The 23,562-nt window shown below is 43.8% G+C and overlaps 1 protein-coding gene across 2 annotated transcripts in view; it reads right to left on the bottom strand.

Moving 5' to 3' along the window:
• Positions 1 to 23,562, bottom strand: part of PLCL1 (phospholipase C like 1 (inactive)) — a 231,405-nt gene that overhangs the window by 4,758 nt on the left and 203,085 nt on the right. For both annotated transcript variants that reach the window (XR_014795814.1, XM_084893129.1), the window contains one exon: positions 23,032 to 23,141. Coding sequence is in view for 1 of the 2 variants with exons in the window: in XM_084893129.1 (XP_084749255.1) it covers positions 23,032 to 23,141 (110 nt within the window). In the remaining variant the exon portion in view is untranslated. The remainder of the gene's footprint in view (positions 1 to 23,031; positions 23,142 to 23,562) is intronic.

The following is a 23,562-nucleotide window of genomic DNA, read 5'->3' as shown; positions in this document are numbered from 1 at the left end:
CACCCAGAAGGTGAAGTCTGTTGGTAGCAGCCCCATTCTGGCGTCTCTCTGAGTGCTGGCTTGGGCCCATTTCTTGTGCAGTGATTTCCCCTGGCCAACAGCCTCCCTCTCTTCTCCGTGACACTCCTCACACTCCTCCTCACATTCCTCCTGACACCTTACACTGTACCTCCTCCCTGAGAACATCGCTGTCCTGTGTCATTTCCCACAGATGTGTCGGGTGCTCAGACCCGCTAAGGCATTTCCAGGTGCCACTGTGTAGTAGGCGTTTAGGGAGCACTGTGACAGGGCGTTTCTAAAGAATATGTCCTGAAACGCTCAGAGGTCTTGGGAAAAGAGGAGGAAGGAGAGAACCCGGGAGCATTAACCCTACTTGGTTGCATGTAAATTGAGATACCTCATGGGTACTAAAATAAGCCCGGGGTGGTCATGGCCCAGAACGTAAAGCGAATGAACAACTGACCACTGAACACCCAGCCTGGGAGAAATGGGGAGCGCTGCCAGTGTCCAGTATACAGCAATCTCAGGGACGGCAGTTCTCTCTGGTGCGAGGGATGCTTCAGGGGGAAATCAGAAAGACTGCTTCAACCCAAAAGGAGGTAAGAGGAACGGGAGGAACTCTGGCAGATGGGACCATGCGATTCCAGCAGTCTCCAGAGCAGTGGTCAGCAATTCGGCCCCAGAGTCATGTGGCTTCTGAATGGAAGAGTCCATGGACATCCCAACACATTTAAAAATAACACTTGGAATTATAGAAAACCACAGAGAGTACACGATAATGATTGTAAATAAAAAGTCAGTGATGACTGCCCTGACTGGTTTGGCTCAGTGAATAGAGCGTCAGCCTGCGGACTCAAGGATCCCAGGTTCAATTCTGGTCAAGGGCATGTACCTTGGTTGTGAGCACATCCCCAGTAGGGGGTGTGCAGGAGGCAACTGATTGATGTTTATCTCTCATCAGGATTTCTAACTCTCTATCCCTCTCCCTTTCTCTCTGTAAAAAAAAATCAATATAAAAATATTTTTTAATTAGTAATTAATTTTTGATAAAGAGACATTAGGCAAGCATAACCAACTCCTTCCAACTGCATTGAATTACAATGAAAATACATTATCTAGAAATCAAGAAAGATCTGATGTAATTTAGGTTGAAAATGGGGCTGCCCTACAATACCACCACAATTTTTATTACTACTATTAAATGTATGACTAAAAATAAAATGCTCTCACAACACTAAATAGAAGCTCACATTTGTTGAATATAAGATGCAGAGTGTAAATCAATTGCCCCACATTATCTCATTGGATCATAAGCATGAAAAGGGGGCTGGATTCTAAATGTAAGTTATTATTTTAGTTATATATTCGTAAGTTCTTAGTAATGTATTTTATTATCCATCAAAGACATTGAGGATTTTTGTTACTCCTGTTCTTACTGAGAAAGGCAGTCCCCTCTCTGCCCTCACTGCTGGAAAACAGTTTGGGCTACCATCTAGTAGAGTAACTTACGAAAGACACCCGTGGCTCCTTCACACCCCCTTTCCCACGAACTGCACTCCCCTTGTGATGTCAGCGCACGGAAGAGCAGAACATCTTGACTAGTGTCCTCGTCGCGTGGGAAGGAAATGCGTGGGCTGTCTCCGGGAACACCACAAGTATTTAAAGCAGCTCCCTGAGGCTCTGGGAATGGAGAGACCCTCACGAATACACAACCCCACGCGTAAACAAACGCAGCTCTGTCTCTACGCGGCTGCTGTGGGTATTTCCCAGCACGCACTCAAGAACAGACTGATTCCCTGACATTCTTTCCCCGTGAGAGTCCACACCCTCAGCGACAGTCACCCTGGATGATGCTGCAGCGTGGCAGACAGCAGCTCTCTACTTGTTTCCAGCTGGTTTTTGGTGGAAAAGCCGGTACTCTGGTGGGCTATACATTATTACCATCTTACCAGTTCTATATTTCCTAAAGACACTAAATGTTTTACTCTGCATAGGTGGAAACAACTATTACAATGCCCTTTATTTTAAAAAAATTAAAATAGCAGGTGTGTTGACTCATGACAGATCTAAGTCTCTTGATGTTACATTTCTGGAACATTGGGTAAAACTAGGCAAAGAGGGCCTGGAAGTCTGGCTCTCCGGGATGAAAACATGGCCGTGTAGGGAATGTTTACAAGAGGGTGATAAGTTACAGGGCACAGAGGTGCAGCCATTAGATTATGTCCTGAATGCCTTGATGGCCCAAAAACAGAAGTTCCCATTGCATTTAGTAATCAATGCTCAGATTTATTATTTTTTCAACACCTTGGCAACCAAATATTTGGATGGTATTCTACTCACTACTTAAAAAGTTGAATTTTTACTCTATGAACACTCAAGGAATATAGATGACAAGCTGTAAAGGAGCTCTGGTCTAGGAGTACTGGCTTAATGGCACTTTTATGTTACTCTTCTGAAATTATCACTCAAAACAAACACTGCTTCTCAAAACTTTACTATGTAATGGCATTGAATTATTACATTTTTATAGGAACAAAAAGGGAATTACACCTGAGCCATTAGATTTTATAGCTTTACATAAAGTTCACTTTTTAAAATTATGATACATTTTAATATTGGTTATAAACTCAATCAAATGTTTCTGAAGACTATGGAAATAAAAATTAATAATTCTTCTTAATATCTGAGAATCCAGTTCTGAAGTAAGAATAATTTATAAAGTATATAAGATGTTTCAGCTGAAACCGGTTTGGCTCAGTGGATAGAGCGTCGGTCTGCGGACTGAAGGGTCCCATGTTTGATTCCAGTCAAGGGCATGTACATTGGTTGAGGGCACATCCCCAGTAGGGGGTCTGCAGGAGGCAGCTGGTCAATGTTTCTCTTTCATCGATGTTTCTAGCTCTCTATCCCTCTCTCTTCCTCTCTGTACAGAATCAATAAAATATATTTTTTGAAAAAAGGTATTTCAAAGAAATTTTAAGAATAATTTAATGCCAAAGAGAGCCGAAACCGGTTTGGCTCAGTGGTAGAGCGTCGGTCTGCGGACTGAAATGTCCCAGGTTCGATTCCGGTCAAGGGCATGTACGTTGGCTGTGGGCACATCCCCGGTAGGGGTTGTGCAGGAGGTGGCTGGTCGATGTTCCTCTCTCATCGACGTTTCTGGCTCTCTATCTCTCTCCCTTCCTCTCTGTAAAAAATCAATAAAATATATTTTTTTTAAAAAAAGAATAATTTAATGCCCAAGAGAAAACAACATTGCCATATTCAATACACATACAAAAGGCTATAAAATATTGACGTTATACTCTGCTAAAATTCAACAAAATGAAAATTGTATTCAAAGTTAAATTTGAAACCATGTTTTTTTTTTGGTTTTTTGTTGTTTTTTTAAAATATATTTTATTGATTTTCCGCAGAGAGGAAGAGAGAGGGATAGAGAGTTAGAAACATGGATGAGAGAGAATCATCCATCAGCTGCCTCTTGCACACCCCCCACTGGGGATGTGCCCGCAACCAAGGTACATGCCCTTGACCGGAATCAAACCTGGGACCTTTCAGTCCGCAGGCCGACGCTCTATCCACTGAGCCAAACCGGTTTTGGCTTGAAACCATGTTTTAAAGACCTGACAAATAAGATCTTTTCAGCATTTCTTTCTCAGCTAGCGTCCTAGATTATTACAATATCTTTCTCATCAAAAAATCTTGATTAACTTGGATGTTGAAGAAATGAATAACCCTATTTGCTTCAAAATGATAATTGTAGAAAACCTTTGTATTAAAGGGTTTTAAAAATAGGCTTAAGCCCAGCCAGTGTGGCTCACTGGTTGAGCGACAACTTATGAACAGGAGATCAGGGTTTGATTCCCGGGCAGGGCACATGCCTAGGTTGCAGGCTCAATCCCCAGTGGGGGGCGGGCATTCAGGAGGCAGCCCATCAATGATTCTCTCTTATCTCTCTAAAAGCATATTTTTTAAAAAGAAAAAATCTTCCCTAACTGGTTTGGTTCAGTGGAGAGAGTGTCAGCCTGCGGACTGAAGGATTCCAGGTTCAATTCTGGTCAAGGGCATGTATCTTGGTTACAGGCACATCCCCAGTAGGGGGCATGCAGGAGGCACCTGATTGATGTTTCTAACTCTTTGTCCCTCTCCCTTTCTCTCTGTAAAAAATCAAAATATATTTTTTTAAATAAAGAGGAAATCATATGTATTACAATATGTAAATGCTCAGGCAGGCGCACACGAAGCCATAATGAAGTGGGCAGATGCCCACACTTACTCAATAGGGATTCATTTACATATAAAAGAGAAATAAGATCAGATGCCATCCCCCACACACAAAATATATTAAAAAGTGAAAATGCAGATGTATCGGATAGACACTAATATACAAACAAATAATGGCAACAGACCAGACTTATTTGCATATAATAAAAGGAAGGGACCAACATGCCAAGACAAGTCAGACTCTCCGCATGGAGAAAAAATCTGATAATCCCGCAAGTGAGGAAATAAATTATTCCCATACATCCCACCAAACTTGCCAAAACTTCAAAAATACCTAAAAGGACTTTTTCTTATGATTGATCCTATTGACTTGCACTTTGCAGGACACTGGAATGCCTGCCATGGACTGTCAATAACAACAAGTAAAGTTCAAAGTAAAGCCAATCGCATTCCCCAGCTTGCTCAGGATTTCTGTACAAATAATAATTATGCAATAAAGTGGATGGAATTCACAGAGTGCATACATTATCCAACAATTTGGAAATAGTATCTTTATTCATTTAGACTTTCCTCTCAATAACTGGGCCTTTCACATAACTTCTTGTAAAAAAAAAATAATAATAATAATATAATTTACTGAAGTCCTTCAAAATGTATCTTAGAGGGCTTCGTCTGGCAGGACCTAAGAAAGACCTGCAGGACAGGGGGCAATGCCTTGTTACGTTGCTCTGTCCTACTGCGCAGGACATCGGCATCTCTGGCCACTACCACCAAATGCACAGCCTCCCGTCACCTCCGGCGCCCTCTGGGGGCAGTGCCACGCCCATGTAAGAACCCGCAGACGACACTCCAGGGATATGGTGCTGAGCACAGAGGCCCTTCTTGATCACATGGAACTTCAGTCTCGTTAGGGACACAGGCATAAATCAAACGCCATAAAAATAAAGTTCTATGGAAACGCAAGCTGTGTCCGTGCTCAGAGAAAAGGACTGTGATGCTGTGAGGACACGGCAGCCTCGGCGTCCCTGGTGAAGTGAAAGAGAGGCGCCTTCCTTTCTCTCCGGGGTCTTACCGTGAGTAAAACAGGGCATGAGGATCTTGTGATGCTCGCCCCACATTCTCAGCACACACACTCCCTCCCCCTCCCCCCTACACACACACACACACACACACACACACACACACACACACACACACACAGAGTCTGACAGATAGAAACAGTACCGGAGAATGTTCTGGAAGGATGCTATCTCTAGGGTGCAGCACCAAAAATGGCCTCATACATTCCATCTTTTCTACATAGAATTTATTTTGTTTCCTTAAAATTTGAACCTAAAAAAACACAATGTGGAAAATACTCAATAAAGTATCATTTAATGACAGTATCATTTTGTTCTGCTAAGAGTTGCTAGCAATTATTTCAAAAGTTTGAGACACAGGGGATGGGGGTGAGGGCATGATTGGGGGTTGGGGGAGGCAATGGGGGGATAAGGACATATATGTAATACCTTAATCAATAAAGAAAGAAAAAAGTTTGAGACATTTGATGGACAGCTACAATGCGTGTTGTTGTTGTTTTTTAACTTTTTAGATCAAAAACTGGACTCCAGAAATCTAAGTAAATGTATTACCCAGGTTCACACAGGAAATATTATAAAGGAAATAACTAATAATGCCTGCTTCCCAGGACAATAGATGTTTTTTCTTCACTGTATTTAGACACACTGTATAATATGTTGAACATGTTATCTAATAGATCTTAGAAACACAAAGAAGAAATATCCTAAGACCTATTGGGTTTAAAAAAGAAAAAAATCCTTGATAGAACCCCATGAATTTCCCACACAAAAGTACTTAGATGTCTGATTTTTTGCCTTCAGTATTGCCTTACTTTTGGAAGAATGCAATAATTTTCCTCTGAGGCAGTTTTTCAGAAAACGGAAATACAAAAGATCATCTGCATTAGAAGTGCAAAGAAGATGACTGGTTTTCATTTCAAAGATAGCATCATAAGCCCTAATAGCGCAGGTCCAAAAAAAGAAGGTCTCGAGAGAATGAAATTCATTGCCGGCACAGGCTGCACCTTTTAAAGGACGCTGACAAGTGAGGGTCCTCAGCTGGTTCTCAGGTCTCTGGACACTGAGTCCCTTGCCTGCCCTGGAGCCCTACTAAGCTCCCATAAGGGGGCTACCCCAGACGGCAGCGCACAGCCCAGGAGTAGAGCCAGGACCCTAAGCCCCACCAAGGAAGAACTGAATCTCAGGGTCCACGTTTCTCTCACGTAATAGCCAGGTGGTCTGGAGGCTTTGAACTGAGACCACATTGCTCTTTGGCTCATACTGTGACCACTACCAAACTGCCTGGTTTCAAGTCCTGGCATTTTGACCTTGGTGCCTGGGTGTACTCATCCCTAAAATGGCTCTAATGATTGTACCCATCTCTAAGCTTATTGTGAGATTCATGTAGACAATGCAGGAGAACCACTGGGAACAATGCATGGGATGTGTGGCAAACTCTGATTGTTGGCTATTATTATTACTCTTCACACAGAAAATTAAATTGAAAGTTTCTATAAATGCAACGTTTTGTTGTCGATAATGACAATGTTGTAGATGTCTACGGTACTTTCCTTATAAAATATGAGGAAACAAGGCCACTTTGAGCCTTAGAAAGGACAAGATGGTGAGGTGGGGGGACAATTGTTACAGAGAATAAAATTAAAGTCTGATCCCCCATCAGTCCTGTAAGAGACCCCATAAAGATGAAAATAAAGAGTAACAACTGCAGGGTCTGTCTTGGGGAACCCTGGAGCGTGTCACCCTCGGGTCCCACAAGCTCACGGTCTTATTTGTCATTTAGAGGTTACAACATCGGTCAGTGGGAAACACGAAAGCAGCCCTCGCGAGTGGGAAGAACAATTTTAAACAGCTGTTCCACGGAAGCCAGATGAGAAAGTAAAAATGAGCTGAAATCATCTGTCACCAAAAGAAGTGAATAACCAGCTTCTGTGACAGACCCGATGGGTTTCTGAAGATGCCACCAGACAGGTTCCTGCGAGGCTGATGGAGTAAGAAGCCATGTGTCCGAGATGCGGGATAACTACGAGCCAAATCCCCTTACAGAAAAGGCTGACAGCTTCACTTCCACACAGCAAGCTGAACAATGGGAAACCCTGAGTCATTCTAAAGATGCAGCTCAGAAAGCTTGGCGAATTCCAGTTTGTGCGATGAAGCTGGCACCTGACATGCCCTTGCCGTCACTGTGACGAAAGAGCCACTCACTGAAACAGTAAGGAGCCACTGCCTGTGGGTCTCCTGCTCTCTGCTCTTCCCTCCCGTTATTGTGATCACCTGTCTCTACGTCAGCAGCTCTAATAAGAAAGGACAGAAGATTAATGCCGACCTTCAGAAGGTGACAACAGCAATTAACTGCATCGCCAATGCAGCTGCAGTGATGAATGGACAGGCATCGGCACAAAAAACAAGTACTGTTTACAAGTTCCAAGATTGCAAACCTGAGGCCCAATGCACGAATTTGTGCTTGGGTGGGGTCCGGCCAGCCTGCCCCGATCTGGCCAGGCCAGCTTTGAGGAGGGAATAAGAGAGGTTGGCCAGCCTGCCCCACCCCCAATCAGGGTGGGGGTGGGGGAGGGTGATGGCTGTGGGAAGGGGCCATAGCAGTTGATGGGCCAGTGGTCGAACTCCTGGTCCAATTCCCAGTTGAGAGGACAATTTGCATATTAGATTTTGTTATATAGCATTAGCTTTCCTTGCATAACAAATAACCCTAAAATATGAACCCAGGCTCCTAGAGTGAGTGCCATAAGCCAAAGACAGAAGGAGCATCTCTTGAAACCTCTACTTAGCCAGCTCACGTTCTTCCCGTTTCAGAAAGATCATTCACACAACACAACAGAGAAGGATGCTCCAAACTCCCAAGCAGACAAGGGCTACAGAGACAGTTACTCATTTTAGAAGGATGTTTTTAAAATGCATTCTGGTTGGTATTTTCTTGGTAAGGTTTCACTTTAAGAATTTTACTGATTCCATTGCTTCAATTTCCATTGCTTCAATTCCTGGCTACTTGATCCATCCAGGACTCTCGCTTGGATGCTCAGAGTTGCTATTCATTCCTTTGGGGAGGGATCCAGAGGTGTCACTGAGGGCAAGCAGGAGCTGAGCGCAGTTTGAGACATGCCGACCTCGCTGTGGCTGACAGCCCTCCCCAGTGTGCTGATGCTTGGTGGGTAGTTGAGAGGGAGGGGTGGCAAGTGCAGGTAACCTAGAGACAAGGAGCGACACAGGAACCAAAGGTACACATCTGGGATCTGCTAGCACAGAGAGGATAACAAATGCCATTTGCATGGACAGCACGACCCCAAAAGAATGAAGAAGAGAAGAGAACTAGGTTAGGGATCTATGGAACACCTGAATTTAACAGAAGGGCAGACGAAGGGTAACCTGAAGAAACTCCTGGGGAGGAAGAGCCGGAAATGTGAGAGAACACCAGGAAAGGAGTCCCAGAAACCCGGGGAAGCGGGGAGGCAAGGAAGGAGTGACCAGCCATGTGGAATGTTCCCAAGTAATGGAATAAGGTAGTAACTGAAAGTGTTTACAAACTTTGTGACAAAGTGACTGGTGACTTTGGGGAGTGATGTCACGGAGTGTCAGGGAAGGAGACAGATGAAAGTAAGCTAAGGAGTGTGGGCAGTAAGGAAGTGGATGAGTGAGAGCAAACAAAACCTTGTTAAGAAGTTGGCGTGCGTAGGTGGGGAGAGAGATGGGAAACAGAGGAGCTGCAGGGGAGCGGAAGGCTCTTATGAAAGGCTTTTCATGTGAATACACACAGCTAACAATCAACTGTGAAAGGACAAAGACAAAATATAAGGTGAAATAACTCAAAGCCTCTACTTCTTGGACTGGTTGTTCTCACTTCGTCTTCCTGGTATCCTAATGGTTCCCCCTTATTTCAGAGCCCAAGTATTTGTAGGAAGTTGGAAAGTTATGCAGCAATTAAAACTGTAAAGCATATGAATTTAAATACATAAGTAAATCTACCTACGGTCTATGCATTTATTACAAACTCCAGAAAATGAAGAATTCTCACTGTGTCCACCAGGTGGCGCCCCTGTTTGGGGGCCTAGTAGGGAGTTCTTGTCTGCACAAAGCTTGGGTCCAATGGCTAGAAATGACCTTCAAAACCATTGTGTTTATTCCTTTGCTTCCAGGTGGATTTGAACCTTGATCATTCTAATTACATAAAAGTGACCTCAAATAAATCCTGAAGACTTCAAAGTCATCAAAAAACATTTATGTATCACCAACATGTATAAGGAAGCATTTAAATTAAAAGTGAACGCTGTGTACACACATTTTCAGACAGAAAATATCAACAAAATTGAAATAATCCATGCCTCTTCAAAGACAAAAAATATCTAGCTACCTGCTTTCATAACGTGGTGAAAGAAAAATATGATAGCTAAAATAAAATCCAAAAAATGCTTATTTTATATAATAAAAATAGGTTAACATATCAATGCTACATTTAGAACAGAATCTTTCTACCTGCTGTTTGGAAAATTTTAACATGCACAACTCAATCTAATATGATGTAAAGCTCTCGGGTTTAAGCTATCTGCTGAGAGTAATAAGACATAAAGATCTTCCTTATGCTAAGTCTTGCTCATAAGCCCTATCAAGTAGAGGAAAGATCTTTATGTCTTATTGCTTTTAAATATGCAACCTGAGGTTTGGAATCGCATGGAAACGGGAGAACGCACTGGTTAAGAGCGGCTCCCTCCAGTCAGCCCCTTGGGAAATCCCCATGCCCCAGGGCAGCAGATCATATTACCTTACTGTGTCCATCTTTCCTCATTTTATAAGAAACCTGAAGGGGAAAAAATGATCCCAGAGCTTAGCCACTGAGCAGTCACCCAGAAGGCAGGAGTAACCATGGGGGCTTGGGGAACTGCAGAGGAGCCTACGGCTGGAACACAGTGGGCAGGGGGACACTGACACAAGCAGGACGGCACTCGGAAGGAAAATGACCTCCTCAACAAGGCAAGGCAACCTCACTAGAGACAAATTAAAGCAACTGTGTACACCTAGACAGGGCGTTAAAACTGTGTTACCCCACAGACTGGAGAAGCGGTATTCCTCCGAGGAAAGTATTTGGTCACCAATATTCAGATATGTCATATGCTGATGAGCGTGGTGCTGCTTAACTATACAGACACATAATGTCGTTCAGAATGAACACTGAAGCCCTCTGACCATCTACCGGTGGGCTCCCAGGGGCCACTCTTCCTTGCTCTTCAACTTGCCACAGTTCGTGTTGGAACAGCCAGGCTGACACCTGCCAGAGGTGTTTCAGGAGAGACAGGAGGCCATGGCTCAGCTCCTTCCAAGGTGACCCTGAGGAGCGGCAGCAAAGGCACACCACTCACTCACCTGGATGATTATGTTCTCAATCCTCACCTTCAGGCTGCATATTTTAATAAAGTCTCCCACTAATGTCACCTTCAAGGGTATTAATGCACCATAGTGAATTTCCTTCTCGACCCACATGTTATGATCTTTATTTTTTCTCTTGAACTTGGAAAAATTGGAGTTGAAATTCATTATCTCGGCTGTGGAGAATACAAATGTGGCTGTACTATTTTGCAGTAACATTGCTCCTAAATATTGATACAAAAAATGAACACTGAAAGAATGCAAAACCTCAATATTCATAGTAGTAAGAGAATCCCTCTACCAGGAAGGAGATTCTTCCCAGGTGACCTGCTGTGATCTCAGATGTCCATCCTCAGCACCGTGAGAATCAGTGTATGTTGTGGAAGCCGTCCAGCCTGTGGTGTTCTTGTTAGAGCGGCCCACGCTGACTGACAGGCAGTGCATGAGTCTTGTAGGGCTGCCTTACCGGAGTGCCCCGGACTGGGTAAGTTAAACTACAGAAATTTGCCTCCCACGGTTCTGCAGGCTCGGAGCCAGGGCCAAGGTGAGGCAGGCTGACCTCCTCTGAGCCATCTCTCCTTGGCGTGGAGATGGCATCCCCCGTGTGTGTATCTGTTTCATCGCTTCCTGTAAGGACACCAGTCCCAGGGGATTAAGCTTGACCCTAATGACTTCATCTTATCTTAATTACCTCTGGGAGACCCCATCCCTAAAGCTGTGCCATTCTCAAACAGTGGGATTAGAGTTTCAACATAGGCATTTGAGGGGATACAATCCAGCCCGTAAGTCACCCCTCTTTTAATGTTCCAATCTGTGTCTCAGGCTACTTATCTATGGCCAACCTCACTGAAACCTCTGTGTTTAAAATTCCGGCACAGTGTGCCTACTGTATAATTAGTAAAAAAGCCTTCTCTGATCACCTGGAGACTCGCTGAGCTTATATATTTGTAAGTTTAGGGCTTTAATTAATATTATAAACTATGGCTTTACTGTAGTCAATGTGCTTCTCACACATTACATGTGAAGTCACTGTGTAACAGAGGGGCAGTCTGGTCATACCATGGACAAGGACTCCAGGTCCAGGCTGCCTGGGTTTCAGTGCTGGCTCCACTCAGCTCCTTGACCTGTTAAAGGTGAGCTATTTACCTAGCCTTTCTGTCCCTCGGTTTTCTCAGATGAAAATTAGAAATAGTAATATTACCGCATCATATGGGTGTTATTAAAACTAAATGATTTAATAAGGATCAAGCACTTGGAACACTGCCTAGCAGAGAATAAGCATTTTGTAGCCATTATTTATTGTTGTTGCTAAACTGCACTCTACATTAAAGAAAAATATTTGAAAGAGAATCAAATTCTTCTATTCCAATCAGTCATATGCTTCATTCAAGTTTTATAGTGAATATCTTGATCCCCCAATTTTTTTCTGATGTACACAAGTGTTTGTTTTTTTTCAATAATTCTTTGTTTTTGGTTAAAAATAACATTAACCAAGATTAGAAGATATTTTTTTTAAGTGTAACTAAGACCAATGAGAGAAAGTTTGTCTATTTGGAGCACAAGTGAATTCTGGGAAGGAGAGCACACTCCAAGGCATTTTCATTTATTCATTTTCATATACAGCAAAAGGAATATGACCTATTCTCGCAATGAATTCTTAAACAGTGACAGTGATGAAGACGGTGCTGACTCACAAATGGAGAAAGAACTCAAAGGTGAAAGATACCCAGGCTTTATAAAGATCATATTAGAAATTCCAAAGTCCAGTCACTTGGCTGGTTAATGCTACCTCCTCCATGCTGGGAAAGACAAGAAACCCGGCAGAGACAAAGGGTCTCTTTCCAGTCCTCTTAGAAACAACGAGAGGCAAGAGCGACTGAAGTCTTACTGCACTGGGCGAATTTCAATATTCTTTTCTAGGTTTGCATTCAAACATTTCAATTCAACAAACACATCTTGAGCATATGCTTCTATTGCAATGACAGAAACTTGACTGTGGGCACTAGAATTGTAGGGGGGGTCCCCTCAGCCTGGCATGCGCCCTCTCGCAGGCCTGGACCGCTCGGGGGATGTCCACCTGCTGGCTTAGGATGTCCATAAGCCAGCAGGTGGACATCCCCGGGGGGGTCCTTAGTGCTGCTGTGGAGGGGGATGTAGGGGGGAGGATCCTGCCACCACCTCTGCGTTCATCATCTGTGAGCCAGGCTTCTTACTGAGCTGCACTCCCCCTGTGGGAGCACACTGACCACCAGGGGGCAGATCCTGCAATGAGCATCTGTCCCCTGATGGTCAGTGTGTGTCATAGCAACCGGTCATTCTGCTGTTTGGTTGATTTGCATATTAGGGTTTTACTATATAGGATAATTGGGGACTTGTGCACACACTGCTCGCACACACCGTCAAGGGAGGGACATGGCTGGAGAGAGCTGCAACAGCAACCTGGAACCCAATGCCTCTCTGGAGAGACCCTGAGAGTAGTCACAGGCTGCCTGGCAGGAAAAAGGTGGGTACCCAGAGGATGAAAAATCAAATTGGGTGTTAGGCCTATTGATGGAAAAAGCTAAAACCCAATTACCCACACAGTGCGCACGAAGGCAGGACACCCTGGCAGGAACCAGGGATCCTGAGTGAGAATCGGCAGGGAAGCCAAACTCCCTAGGGACTCGGGAGGAAGGAAGAGGTCCAAATGTCAGTCCCAGGAGGAAATTAAGTGGCCAAGCACAGCAGCAACGCCCACCTTCCCAAGCCAGTGGCATGCAGCCATCAAATGGTGACATGGGACCTCATAGCCGGGTTGTTAAAACAGGCTTTAGAGTCACAGGGATTAGGGGTCACATTCAGGCCCTGCTTAACCAGTGAGTCGTGTTATCTTGAACAAACTGCTGAGTTTCCGAAACCCTGTTTCCTCAGTCTAAGCTCAGCGCCATGCTAAAACACACCCCAGGGCAGGGGCTGGCGAGACAGCCTTACCCCACAGTGAGGGGGAGGGGGACACCAGAACAAAACTGGGGGAGCTGCAGAAGGGCACGAAAAGGTTGTCCAATTATCTGGTTTGGGTGGAAAGTGGGAGATGAAAAGCAGGGAGAGAAAAGAGCAGGGAGATGTTCCCTGGAAACGCAGCAGGTAACACCTGGGCCGGATTTGGGAGATGGAGAGAGGCTGGTCCGTTGACTGAGGAGGAAAAGGAACATGAGGCAGGAACAGCATGTGTGAGGGCATGGAACCCTAAAACTGCCGTATATGTCCCAAGAGCCACAGGACTGTAGGAGTGCAGGAGCATGGAATGTGGGAGTATGGATCTAAGTAAAGGCGGACCTTCTATCCAGACCAAGATGTGGAATTATTTCCCTGCAGATGGCAAACAGCCAGTCCACATTTGTCTCACTGAAATCTACTTGAGCTATCAAAAACATGCTCTGAAATCACTGAATGGGATTGGAAAACAAACAATTTTTTCCCCCAATCCCATTCAGTGATTTGTTTGTTTTCCAATCCCATTCAGTGATTTCAGAGCATGTTTTGCTAACAGGGAAAAAAAAAAGAATCTAATTAAAATTTATCTGACAAGAATGCTGCATTAGATTTGACAAGAGGACTGGGTGTGATTTTCCCAATGCCTTTTGTTTCTGTCATGGACTTACAAACAGAACCATGCTTGGGTGTCAAAACTAAAGTTCAGATCCAGCTAAGCCCCAAAGGACACCTCCTCACCTGATGAAGAGGACACTCCGGATTGCTGAGCTTCTCCACCATGCTTCAATATGCAAATAAGCTACGGGTTTGCCGGAAGATGGCCCACTGCACACGGATCCTTTGGAAATTACTAAGACTTCTAATAAATGTGAGCTTTAGTAGGAAGACAATGAATACTAATATCAATAACAAGTACCATGGAAAACAGAAGACCAGAGGTAGAAAAATGCTCCGGCTATGCTTCATAACTGGTATATGACAAATCTAGGAGGCACCCTTCACATACGGAGATTCAAAGGGAATGGCGCCCCCTAGAGCCATGTTTCAAACAACTTACATGGTAGCCTGTGGCTGCTCTGGCCAATGAAGGGGTTGGATGGACTTAGAGAGCATTATGCTAAGTGAAATAAGCCAGTCAGAGAAAGATAAATGTCACATGATCTCACTCATATGTGGAATCTAATGACCAACATAAACTGATGAACAAAAATAGACCCAGAGACATAGAAACAATGAACAGACAGTCAAATCCCAGAGGGAAGGCAGGGGAGGGCGGAGGAGGAAGAGATCAACCAATGGACTCATATGCGTATATGCATAACCCAAGGACACAGACAGTACGTGGTAAAGACTTAGGAGGGAAGGGGGAGAGGACAATAGGGGAGAAAAGGAACATATGTAATTCTTTCAACAATAAAGATTTATTTTTTTAAAAAAATTTTTAAATCTATACTGTGCCCAGCTGGTGTAGCTCAGTAGTTGAGCATCGACCCATGAACAAGGAGGTCATGGTTCAATTCACGGTCAGGGCATATGCCTAGGTTGTGGGCTCAATCCCCAGTAGGAGGCATGTAGGAGGCAGCCAACCAATAATTTTCTCTCATCATTGATGTTTCTATCTCTCTCTTCCTCTTCCTTCTTCCCTCTCTAAAATCAGTTTTTAAAATTTTATTTTTAAAAACTTGTGTTGAAAAAAACCCACAATAATGATTGTACTGGTGTAGCTCATTTTGCTTGCACTGATGTTTCACTTTAATGACATTCACAGTCTCATGTAATTAATTCTCAAGGCCAGCTGTAGTTCAGGTCTCCTGTGGAAACTCTTCCTGGGAATCCTTGACGACTGAGCAAGAGGAAATGACCTTCCCAGGACCAATTATTTAAAAAAAGGACAGTGGCGATCACTTCACTCTTTGCATCCTCTCTGTCCTCTGTCTTACCAGAGAGGAAGTTCTGGAACAAAATTATACTTACTGAGAAAAATCCAATAATCCATAGGTAGTGGTTAAGAAGTGAAGGATTACTGAAATAATTTAGTCTCAGTGACAGAAGTGTAACTCACTAGCTAAGAAAGTACTTTCTAAAATTCAGACATGGAATTTCCACCCTGGAAGTGCTTGTAATTATATTGGTATACACATATTTGTGTTTTTCATAAGAACAACTGAGAATAAACAGCTTTAGATCATCAAAAACCCAGAGGAAGCTATTTCTCCAATATTGTTATTATTATATCTACACGTATCGTGACAAGGCTTACAATGATTGGGGTTAATAAATAGATTGTTAATATAAAAACCGGAGGGCTATGTTATAACACACATGCACACCCATGAGCATACACACAATATATACAAAACTGTTCCTTTCAATGACCTTCTTCCTCTCCCAGGCAGAATGTATTCCAGAGAAAAGAGAACAGGAAGGAAGTTGCTGGCTCCCCTTCCCCCTCCCACCCTCTCTGGTTTCAGGTTACATGAGAAGGCACCATGAGCAGACTCCAAGGATACACAATGCACATTGTTAAGAGTCTTTAGTCTCATTATTCAGCTTTAACATTAGGACACCATTACTACTAAAGCCCACTTTTCATACACAAGCATGTACCTGCCAGCTTCGTTTCTGGCAGCCTTGGGTATAAGCTTCTTGGCTGAAATCAAATCCCCAGGAAACAATAGAGCCTGTTTCCTACGGCCTGTGTAGGAAGTGTAAAGGGCCATCCGGAAGGCGAGAGAGTCGGGAGGGGTGTGCCACCAGCCAGGACTTCACCTGCAAATAAACTGTCCAAACCCTTCGAGTGTTAATATCAGGTTTTGAAAATGTCCACGTCCAGGCCAACTGCAGGAATAAAGTGCTGATTCAATAATGAACCACCGGAGCCCAGCCAGCACGGCTCAGTGGTCGAGCTTCAACCTATGAACCAATAGGTCACGGTTCAATTCCAGGTCAGGGCACATGCCCAGGATGCAGGCTCGATCCCCACTGTGGGGCGGGTAGAAAGCAGCCAATCAATAGACTCTCTCTCCCTCTCCCTTCCTCTCTGAAACCAATAAAAATATCTATTTTAAAAATAATAATGACGAATCACTGTAGAATACAAGGAACTCTCTAAAGCATCCAACCTTCCCTCATATATCTTTGGTTTAAAAAAAAAAAAAAAAAAAAAAAAAAAAAGTGAAGCTCAACTAAATCTGGAGAAATAGAAACTTACCGTGAGACAAACCCACGTTTGTACCCCAAGGCAATGAATGAGAACTAACTGCTGAAACCCAGGCCGCACTTTTAGGGTTTCTGGTATAGATTAAATGTATGTGAGAAATACACCTTTTAATGCATGTTTAAGAAAAGAGAGCTCAACTTTGTAAAACTAGTTTTGTTAGCAATTTATCAGGAACTTCTTCTGGGCCCCAGTAGTAGTAATTTTCTCAAGCAATGGGATCCACAAACCAATACGTATTATTAGTTGTTCCATAATGTCAGCTGCTGAGAAGCAGACGACTGGGAGGGCTAGGCTATTCCGGTCAGTTAGGCATACCTCAGAGAGCTTCAGATGGCAATGTTTTATCCTGACTACATTGTAAACCAATTAAAGAACTTTCGATCCCCGAGTCCATTGACTCAACAGTCCATTGAGAAGAGTCTTTTAAATAAACAGTTGAAGGACATGGCTGTTTTCAGAACACAGAGCTGTGCTGGCAGACATACAACAAATCAGAAGGGGTGAGCGTACTTGGCTGCAAAGTGAAGGATGTTCTTCAGAGAAGAAACGTCTACACTTCTTTGTCTCGGAAAGCAAGCAGCCCCTACCTAATAATTTTATAACCTTCCCATAACAGCATCTGACGGTGCAAAAGCCTAAGACCCAATTCCAGGTCCTTGTTCTGTGACAGGGCGTCTTGTCCTTCCAGAAGTTACCTTCTCTCAAAAAATTAATATGATGAGTATAATGATAAGAATGGTGATAAGAATGGATGTTTCTTGGCTTCATCAATAATTTCCTGAAGAGCCAAAACCAGTTTGGCTCAGTGGATAGAGCGTCAGCCTGTAGACTGAAAGGTCCCGGGTTTGATTCCGGTCAAGGGCATGTACCTTGTTTGTGGGCACATCCCCAGTAGGGGGTGTGCAAGAGGCAGCTGATCGATGATTCTCTCTCATCGATGTTTCTAACTCTCTATCCCTCTCTCTTCCTCTCTGTAAAAAATCAATAAAATATATATTTTTTAAAGAACTTAAAAAATAAATAATAATAATTTCCTGAAGAGTTTCTGTCAATTTTCATGAATCTTAACTTACTTTAAAATTTTCCAAGGGGGTTTTTTCAAAATATGTATCACTAACCTTTTCATAAAGCCATGGGTTTTCCTTAAGAGGAAAAGTAAGTTCCTAATTATTCTGCTTTGGGGAATAGGAGCCTTCAGTTATTACAAATGTTTAAAACATCGCTGCTGTGTGGGGAATGATTAATACTACAATATTGTTTCACCAGTGGGAAACAGGGTTGGGGTCTCCCCCACTTCCCAGTCTATCAGCCTGAGTATGTAATCTCATATATGATGTACATGTGAGCACACTGGATCTACCTGAAATCAAAGAAATCTAATTAAATTGGAAGGTAACCACTTCTGGATTGGGGAAAAATGTCTTGCTGACCATTATGATCTTTTCAATAAGGCTTTAAAAGAGTAACATCTAATTTCATTATTCTTAAAAGAAATTATCCTTTACATATTTACATATACAGATATATACATGTGTGTATATATACACATACACCCACATAGGTAATGTTTTAGGTGCACATTTGTGTGTGTGTGTGTGTGTGTGTGTGTGTACAAATGTTAAACTTTACCTGAGCCCCATGCTCCTGGGAACAGGGATGGTTAAGAAACCCCCACTCTTTTGTGTTCTAGAAGGTGGCTTACTGCAAAGGCCTCCATTCCCCATGACTTAGAAAGACTCACGGAGGCCCCTGGTCACCAATATTAAGGCCAGACACACACCTTTCAGAAATGATGGTGAACTGGGTAAAATACCTGCTTTCTTGCCTTGGCCAAACTTTAGTGAAGCTTCTTTCCTTCCTTTAAGCTCCTGAACTTGACCCCTCCCCCAGAATATAGCCCCTTCTCTTAAAGAAAAAATGATTTCATTGATTTTAGAGAGAGGAGGGGAGAGGGAGAGAGAGGGAGAATAAAAGCATCGATGTCAGAGAGAAAAAAGGGCCAAAGCCACACCACCTGGGCACATGCCCTGACCTGGAACTGAACCGAAGACCTTTCGGTGCATGGGATGATGCTAAACCAACTCAGCCACAATGGCCCTATAGCCCCTTCTAATGGCCTCCCAGGTTCATACCACCCAGCCCCCACTGCCCAGCCCTGGTCTTTTCTAGCTTATTTGACCCTCTGAGTAAAAAACAAAAACAAAAACCTTCCTGCCTGACCAATGAGACACTTAGAGTTTATGGAAGGAGCCGTCTCCCTTCTGATTGCAATGGTCTCCTTCGCCATATTGCAGTGATCCTTTCAAATACAGTATCTGTTTGCCTGAATCTGGATTTGCTCTTCCTTGACAACGTACACACCCCACATCCATTCAGAGACCCGAGCTCCCACTCTGGTTTGTTTAGAAGAAGGAAATTAGTTAATTGTATCACTTCTCCCAAGAGTGACAAGGCAAGTGGAGGAGCTTGTGTCTGAAAACCCCGATAGAGCTGGAAGACGCTAAAAGTGAAACGCTTCTGTTATCCATGTCTTCTTTCCTCTTCCATCTGTAGAAAACAGTCAACACAGTTAAAACATCCAATTCCCCTCCGCTGGAAACTCATCTTAGACTAAGACTCGGTGGGTAAGGAAAACATTTTCTTTAAAGAAAGTTTTCCTGCAAGAAAAGGAAGACCTTCTAGAACATCCCAAGTTGGCGCCAAGTCTCTGGTCTGCAATAGCTATTCATTAAATCCTGCCACGTGTGAATTGTTCAGCGTCGTTAGAAAATGCTGCTTCCATCTGGAAAAGGAAGTGTACCTCCCAGAGACACTAAATTTAGTCGCACTAGAGATAAGTGAGTGGTCTGTGCGCCCGTAATCATGTCGACAGCCTGGCTTTATCTCCACCGAACTCCGGAGGCACAGCTGGGCTGCAGGCACCCAAGGCAGAAACCGGGACAGCGTGTGACCAGCCTGCTTATTGCTGAAAGCATTAACATTCCATCCCAACATCCTGTATTGCTGGAGCAGGGCCGTTAGAAATAATGGGTTTTAGATTTGCAACTTGTTTGTTATTAAAGATGCATTAATTACACTTTTTTTTAAAGCATTTGCTGTTTTTTTTCTAGCGCTGATACAGCTATCATTTAATTCTCTCTCTAAATCTTTTCAACCTTACATCACAGAAATCGCTCACAAAGCAACCTTCTAATGCCCTCCTCGCCACTAGAATCTGCCTGATGGATTTTATGGGAACGCATGTGGGATTTTATGGGGACGCGAACACTGCTACAGGTTATTTCCAGAAGGCTGGTGAGTACATCCACTTGTGATGAGCAGTATGACTCAGGACCAGATTTCCTAGTGAGCGGTGATGCTAATGATGGTAATTAAAGGAGTCAGGCCGGTGTTTGAGGACATCCCGGGCCGGGTCAAGGAGGGCCAGCACCTTTGTGGTGTTTTCTTCTCACGGTCATTTCCAGATTGTTTTGGCAACCGCCCTCAAGTATCAAGATACAGGCAGGGTTTGGGATCCCTGACAGGCTGGATCCATTTGCTCTCTGCTCCACAGGCACTTCCTCGTGGCAAGCCTCCCTGACCCTCTTTCTAGGTCAGAGGCATCAACTTTCTCAGAACGAATGTAACTCCTCCCCTCCCCCCGCACACCACCTACACCCCCGCCCCCCCTACCCCCCCCCACCCCCCCCACCCCCCACCCCCCACCCCCCACCCCCCCCACCCCCCACCCCCTACCCCCCACCCCCCCCACCCCCCCACCCCCCACCCCCCACCCCCCCCCCCCGCCACTCAGCACAGGCAAACCTTCAAGGACTGCCTCCCCCGAGGCACCGCCAGCTCCCTGAGCCCAGGGGACCATGTTTTCATTCGCCGGGACCCCCAGGCACACAGTCTAGCCCCTGGCAGGAACTCAGGTCTTTGTTGAATGGGTGAGTACAAAGTCACACACACACAAAATTAATTTGCCAAATTGGGGATTAGAAGAAGCCCCTGTGATAGTCCCGACCTCCTTATTTATACGTGTTGGAAAGGAAATAAATAAAATCACCTTCTTGATACGGGAGAGAAAGCTACTTATTCCGCACTGATAAGCCAAACAAAAACAAGGTCCTAAAAACAGGGCTAGGAGCACCTTTTCTGACCCTGTGCCCAAGTACAGACATAGCCAACTGAGCTATAAACCCCGGGAGTAGATGCTACGCCTTCTAAATGTATACTCTCCACTTCCCAAGGCCTGACAGCATTTTCTTTTGTGTATGAAGATAATGGCACTGACCTGTGAAACTGAACCTGTTTTTCGTGAACTAACTCATCCGTTCTCTCACCTGCGACCTTCTCCGTGGTGATAAATGGCAAGCACTGAAAGCAGCTGCTAACATTACAGGTAAGGCTGGAGCTTGCTGGGTTGAAGGAGACTAAACTGGCTGCCACCACAATCACACCCTCCATTTTGGCATCATTATTATTTTGCCCTTCCCACTTCTAGTCACCAAACATTGCCAGCATGACAATGCCATAACTGCTTGCCAAAATTCACATATTATTTTAAAACTTACAGTAGGCAAAAATATAGAAATTAAAAATCAAATGAGAATTTTAAAAAATGAATGTAGCCAGCCAGTGTTGCTCAGTGCTTCAGTGGCAACCTATGAACCAGGAGGTCTCTAGTTCAATTCCCAGTCAGGGCATATGTCCCAGTGTGAGCTCGGAGGAAAGGTCACGTAGTTGTCTCACGGAGGAAAGGAGAAATGAGCCCAACGACAGCCCTGAGTGTTTGTCACATATTAAGTGCTGAATAATCAATGGCCGTGATTTTATGTCTGTCACCCCCAGTCCTGGAGGCTCAGGTATTACTCTTTCTCAGTGACCAGCAGATTAACAAGCCACATAAATAAATACCTGCGAAACCGAGAGCATTTGCATCCGAGCTCACACTGGCATGTTGCACTCCAGTGCTGTCATGAGCTCCTCCCTGCCTGTTAGGCAAATGACACGTATCTCCCCAACCGCCACTCCTTGCCCCCAGAGTGTCAGTCCATGAGGACAGGGTCGGTATCTCTCTTGTTCTCCATGGATCTTCCATGCCTAGCATGGAGCCCATTATACAGTAGGGCTTATCTGTGAGTTGAATTTTTAATACACATTTCTGATATGTCTTACAGATCACCCAGCACTTTCACATAAACACGTGCCTCTCCCTGCACAGCAGGTGAGAGACACAGGCTCTGGAGCAGATCACCTGGGTTCAGACTCCAGTTCCACCATTTACTAGCTGAGTGACCTTGGGCACGTTTTCAATGCCTCAGTTTTCTTACCTGTTAAATGGGAATAATAACAGTACCGGGTTGTTGTATTAACATGCCAATTCATATGAATCTTATAAAACGGCACCTGACACACAGTATGTATTCTTTAAATGTTGGCAATGATTAATTTTGTTTGTGCCTGTTTTTCTCCCATCACAATGTCAAAAACAAATTATGCCAGTATCATCTTTGCTTAAAACCCTGAAATTAATTTTCAGTGGAGCAGATCATAATCTCAAGAAAATGACTTCCAAAGCTATTTGCAAAAATAAATGTATTTACAAAGTCTGTTCTTAAAATAAACATGACTCTAGATATTCTAAAGCTTGAGGCTCTTCCAGTCACTCGCATTGGGTCCTTCTCCTGCAACATTTGGCTCTTTCTTCCTTCCTTCCTTCCTTTCTTTCTTTCTTTCTTTATTTCTTTATTTCTTTCAATAAACAATATGGAATGCTTCACGAATTTGCGTGGCATCTTGCATAGGGGCCAGGTTAATCTCTGTATCATTCCAAGTTTAGTGTATGTGCTGCCGAAGCGAGCACTGGCCTTCTCCTTTTCACAAACAAGAACAGCTGTACTGACTTGAACAGAAGTGTTATGAGAGCAAACACACACACACACACACACACACACACACACCGGGCAAGAGAATTAGGTTGTGCTGTCCTCACAGCCCTATCAGGACAGAGGCATGTCAATCCCAGCATGCATCTCTCCATCACTTAGAGCATAACCTGGTGATTAGGCCACATGTTACCTAAACATGCAAATCACCGTATTTAACCACCCGTACTTCTCTACCTGCTGGAGAGATGGGGAGAGAAACAAAGGTAGGGGCACCTGGGCATTCGCTTACCTTCAGCACTGTGATGTTCCAAGCAAAGCTCTCAGTGGCCTTGTTGAGTTTTCTTCCTTTCAAGCCTTCTTTTGCCCCCAGATTGTGAAGTTCCTCGTGGAACTCCATCCCTTTGAAAAGAGAACATTTAAGAATTCTTAGCATATATTGAAGAAAAATAGGCATTTTATGAAAATATTATCAGTAAAAATATAATTTCCCATTCCTGTCCTTCTCTTATAATCTCTAAATATGTAACTTAAACACACCTTCTCAATTTGTTCATCCCCATCAAATGGCTATTCTTAGGGGGAAACCAACAATAATCAATGCATTAGACTAAATTACATTTTAAAGAGCCAGAATCCATAGACCTGAGAAGATAAAAAGCAAATTCTTCCAACAGGTTATATCCGTCTTACTTGTCCTCTGCCTGGTTTTCATATGAAATGGAGTAATGCGTGAATGGCAACCGTATGTGATGAATGCAAATACCTTTCTTTTCCTATGAACCCTATGGCTTGACAGCAGGCCCTGGAGCCCATGTCTATA

Source organism: Pipistrellus hanaki (assembly GCF_964339955.1).
Source record: "Pipistrellus hanaki genome assembly, chromosome: 8".
Classification (NCBI taxonomy): Eukaryota; Metazoa; Chordata; class Mammalia; order Chiroptera; family Vespertilionidae; genus Pipistrellus; species Pipistrellus hanaki.
The sequence above is the reverse complement of the archived record's forward strand: the minus strand, read 5'-3'. Positions and strand labels throughout refer to the sequence as shown.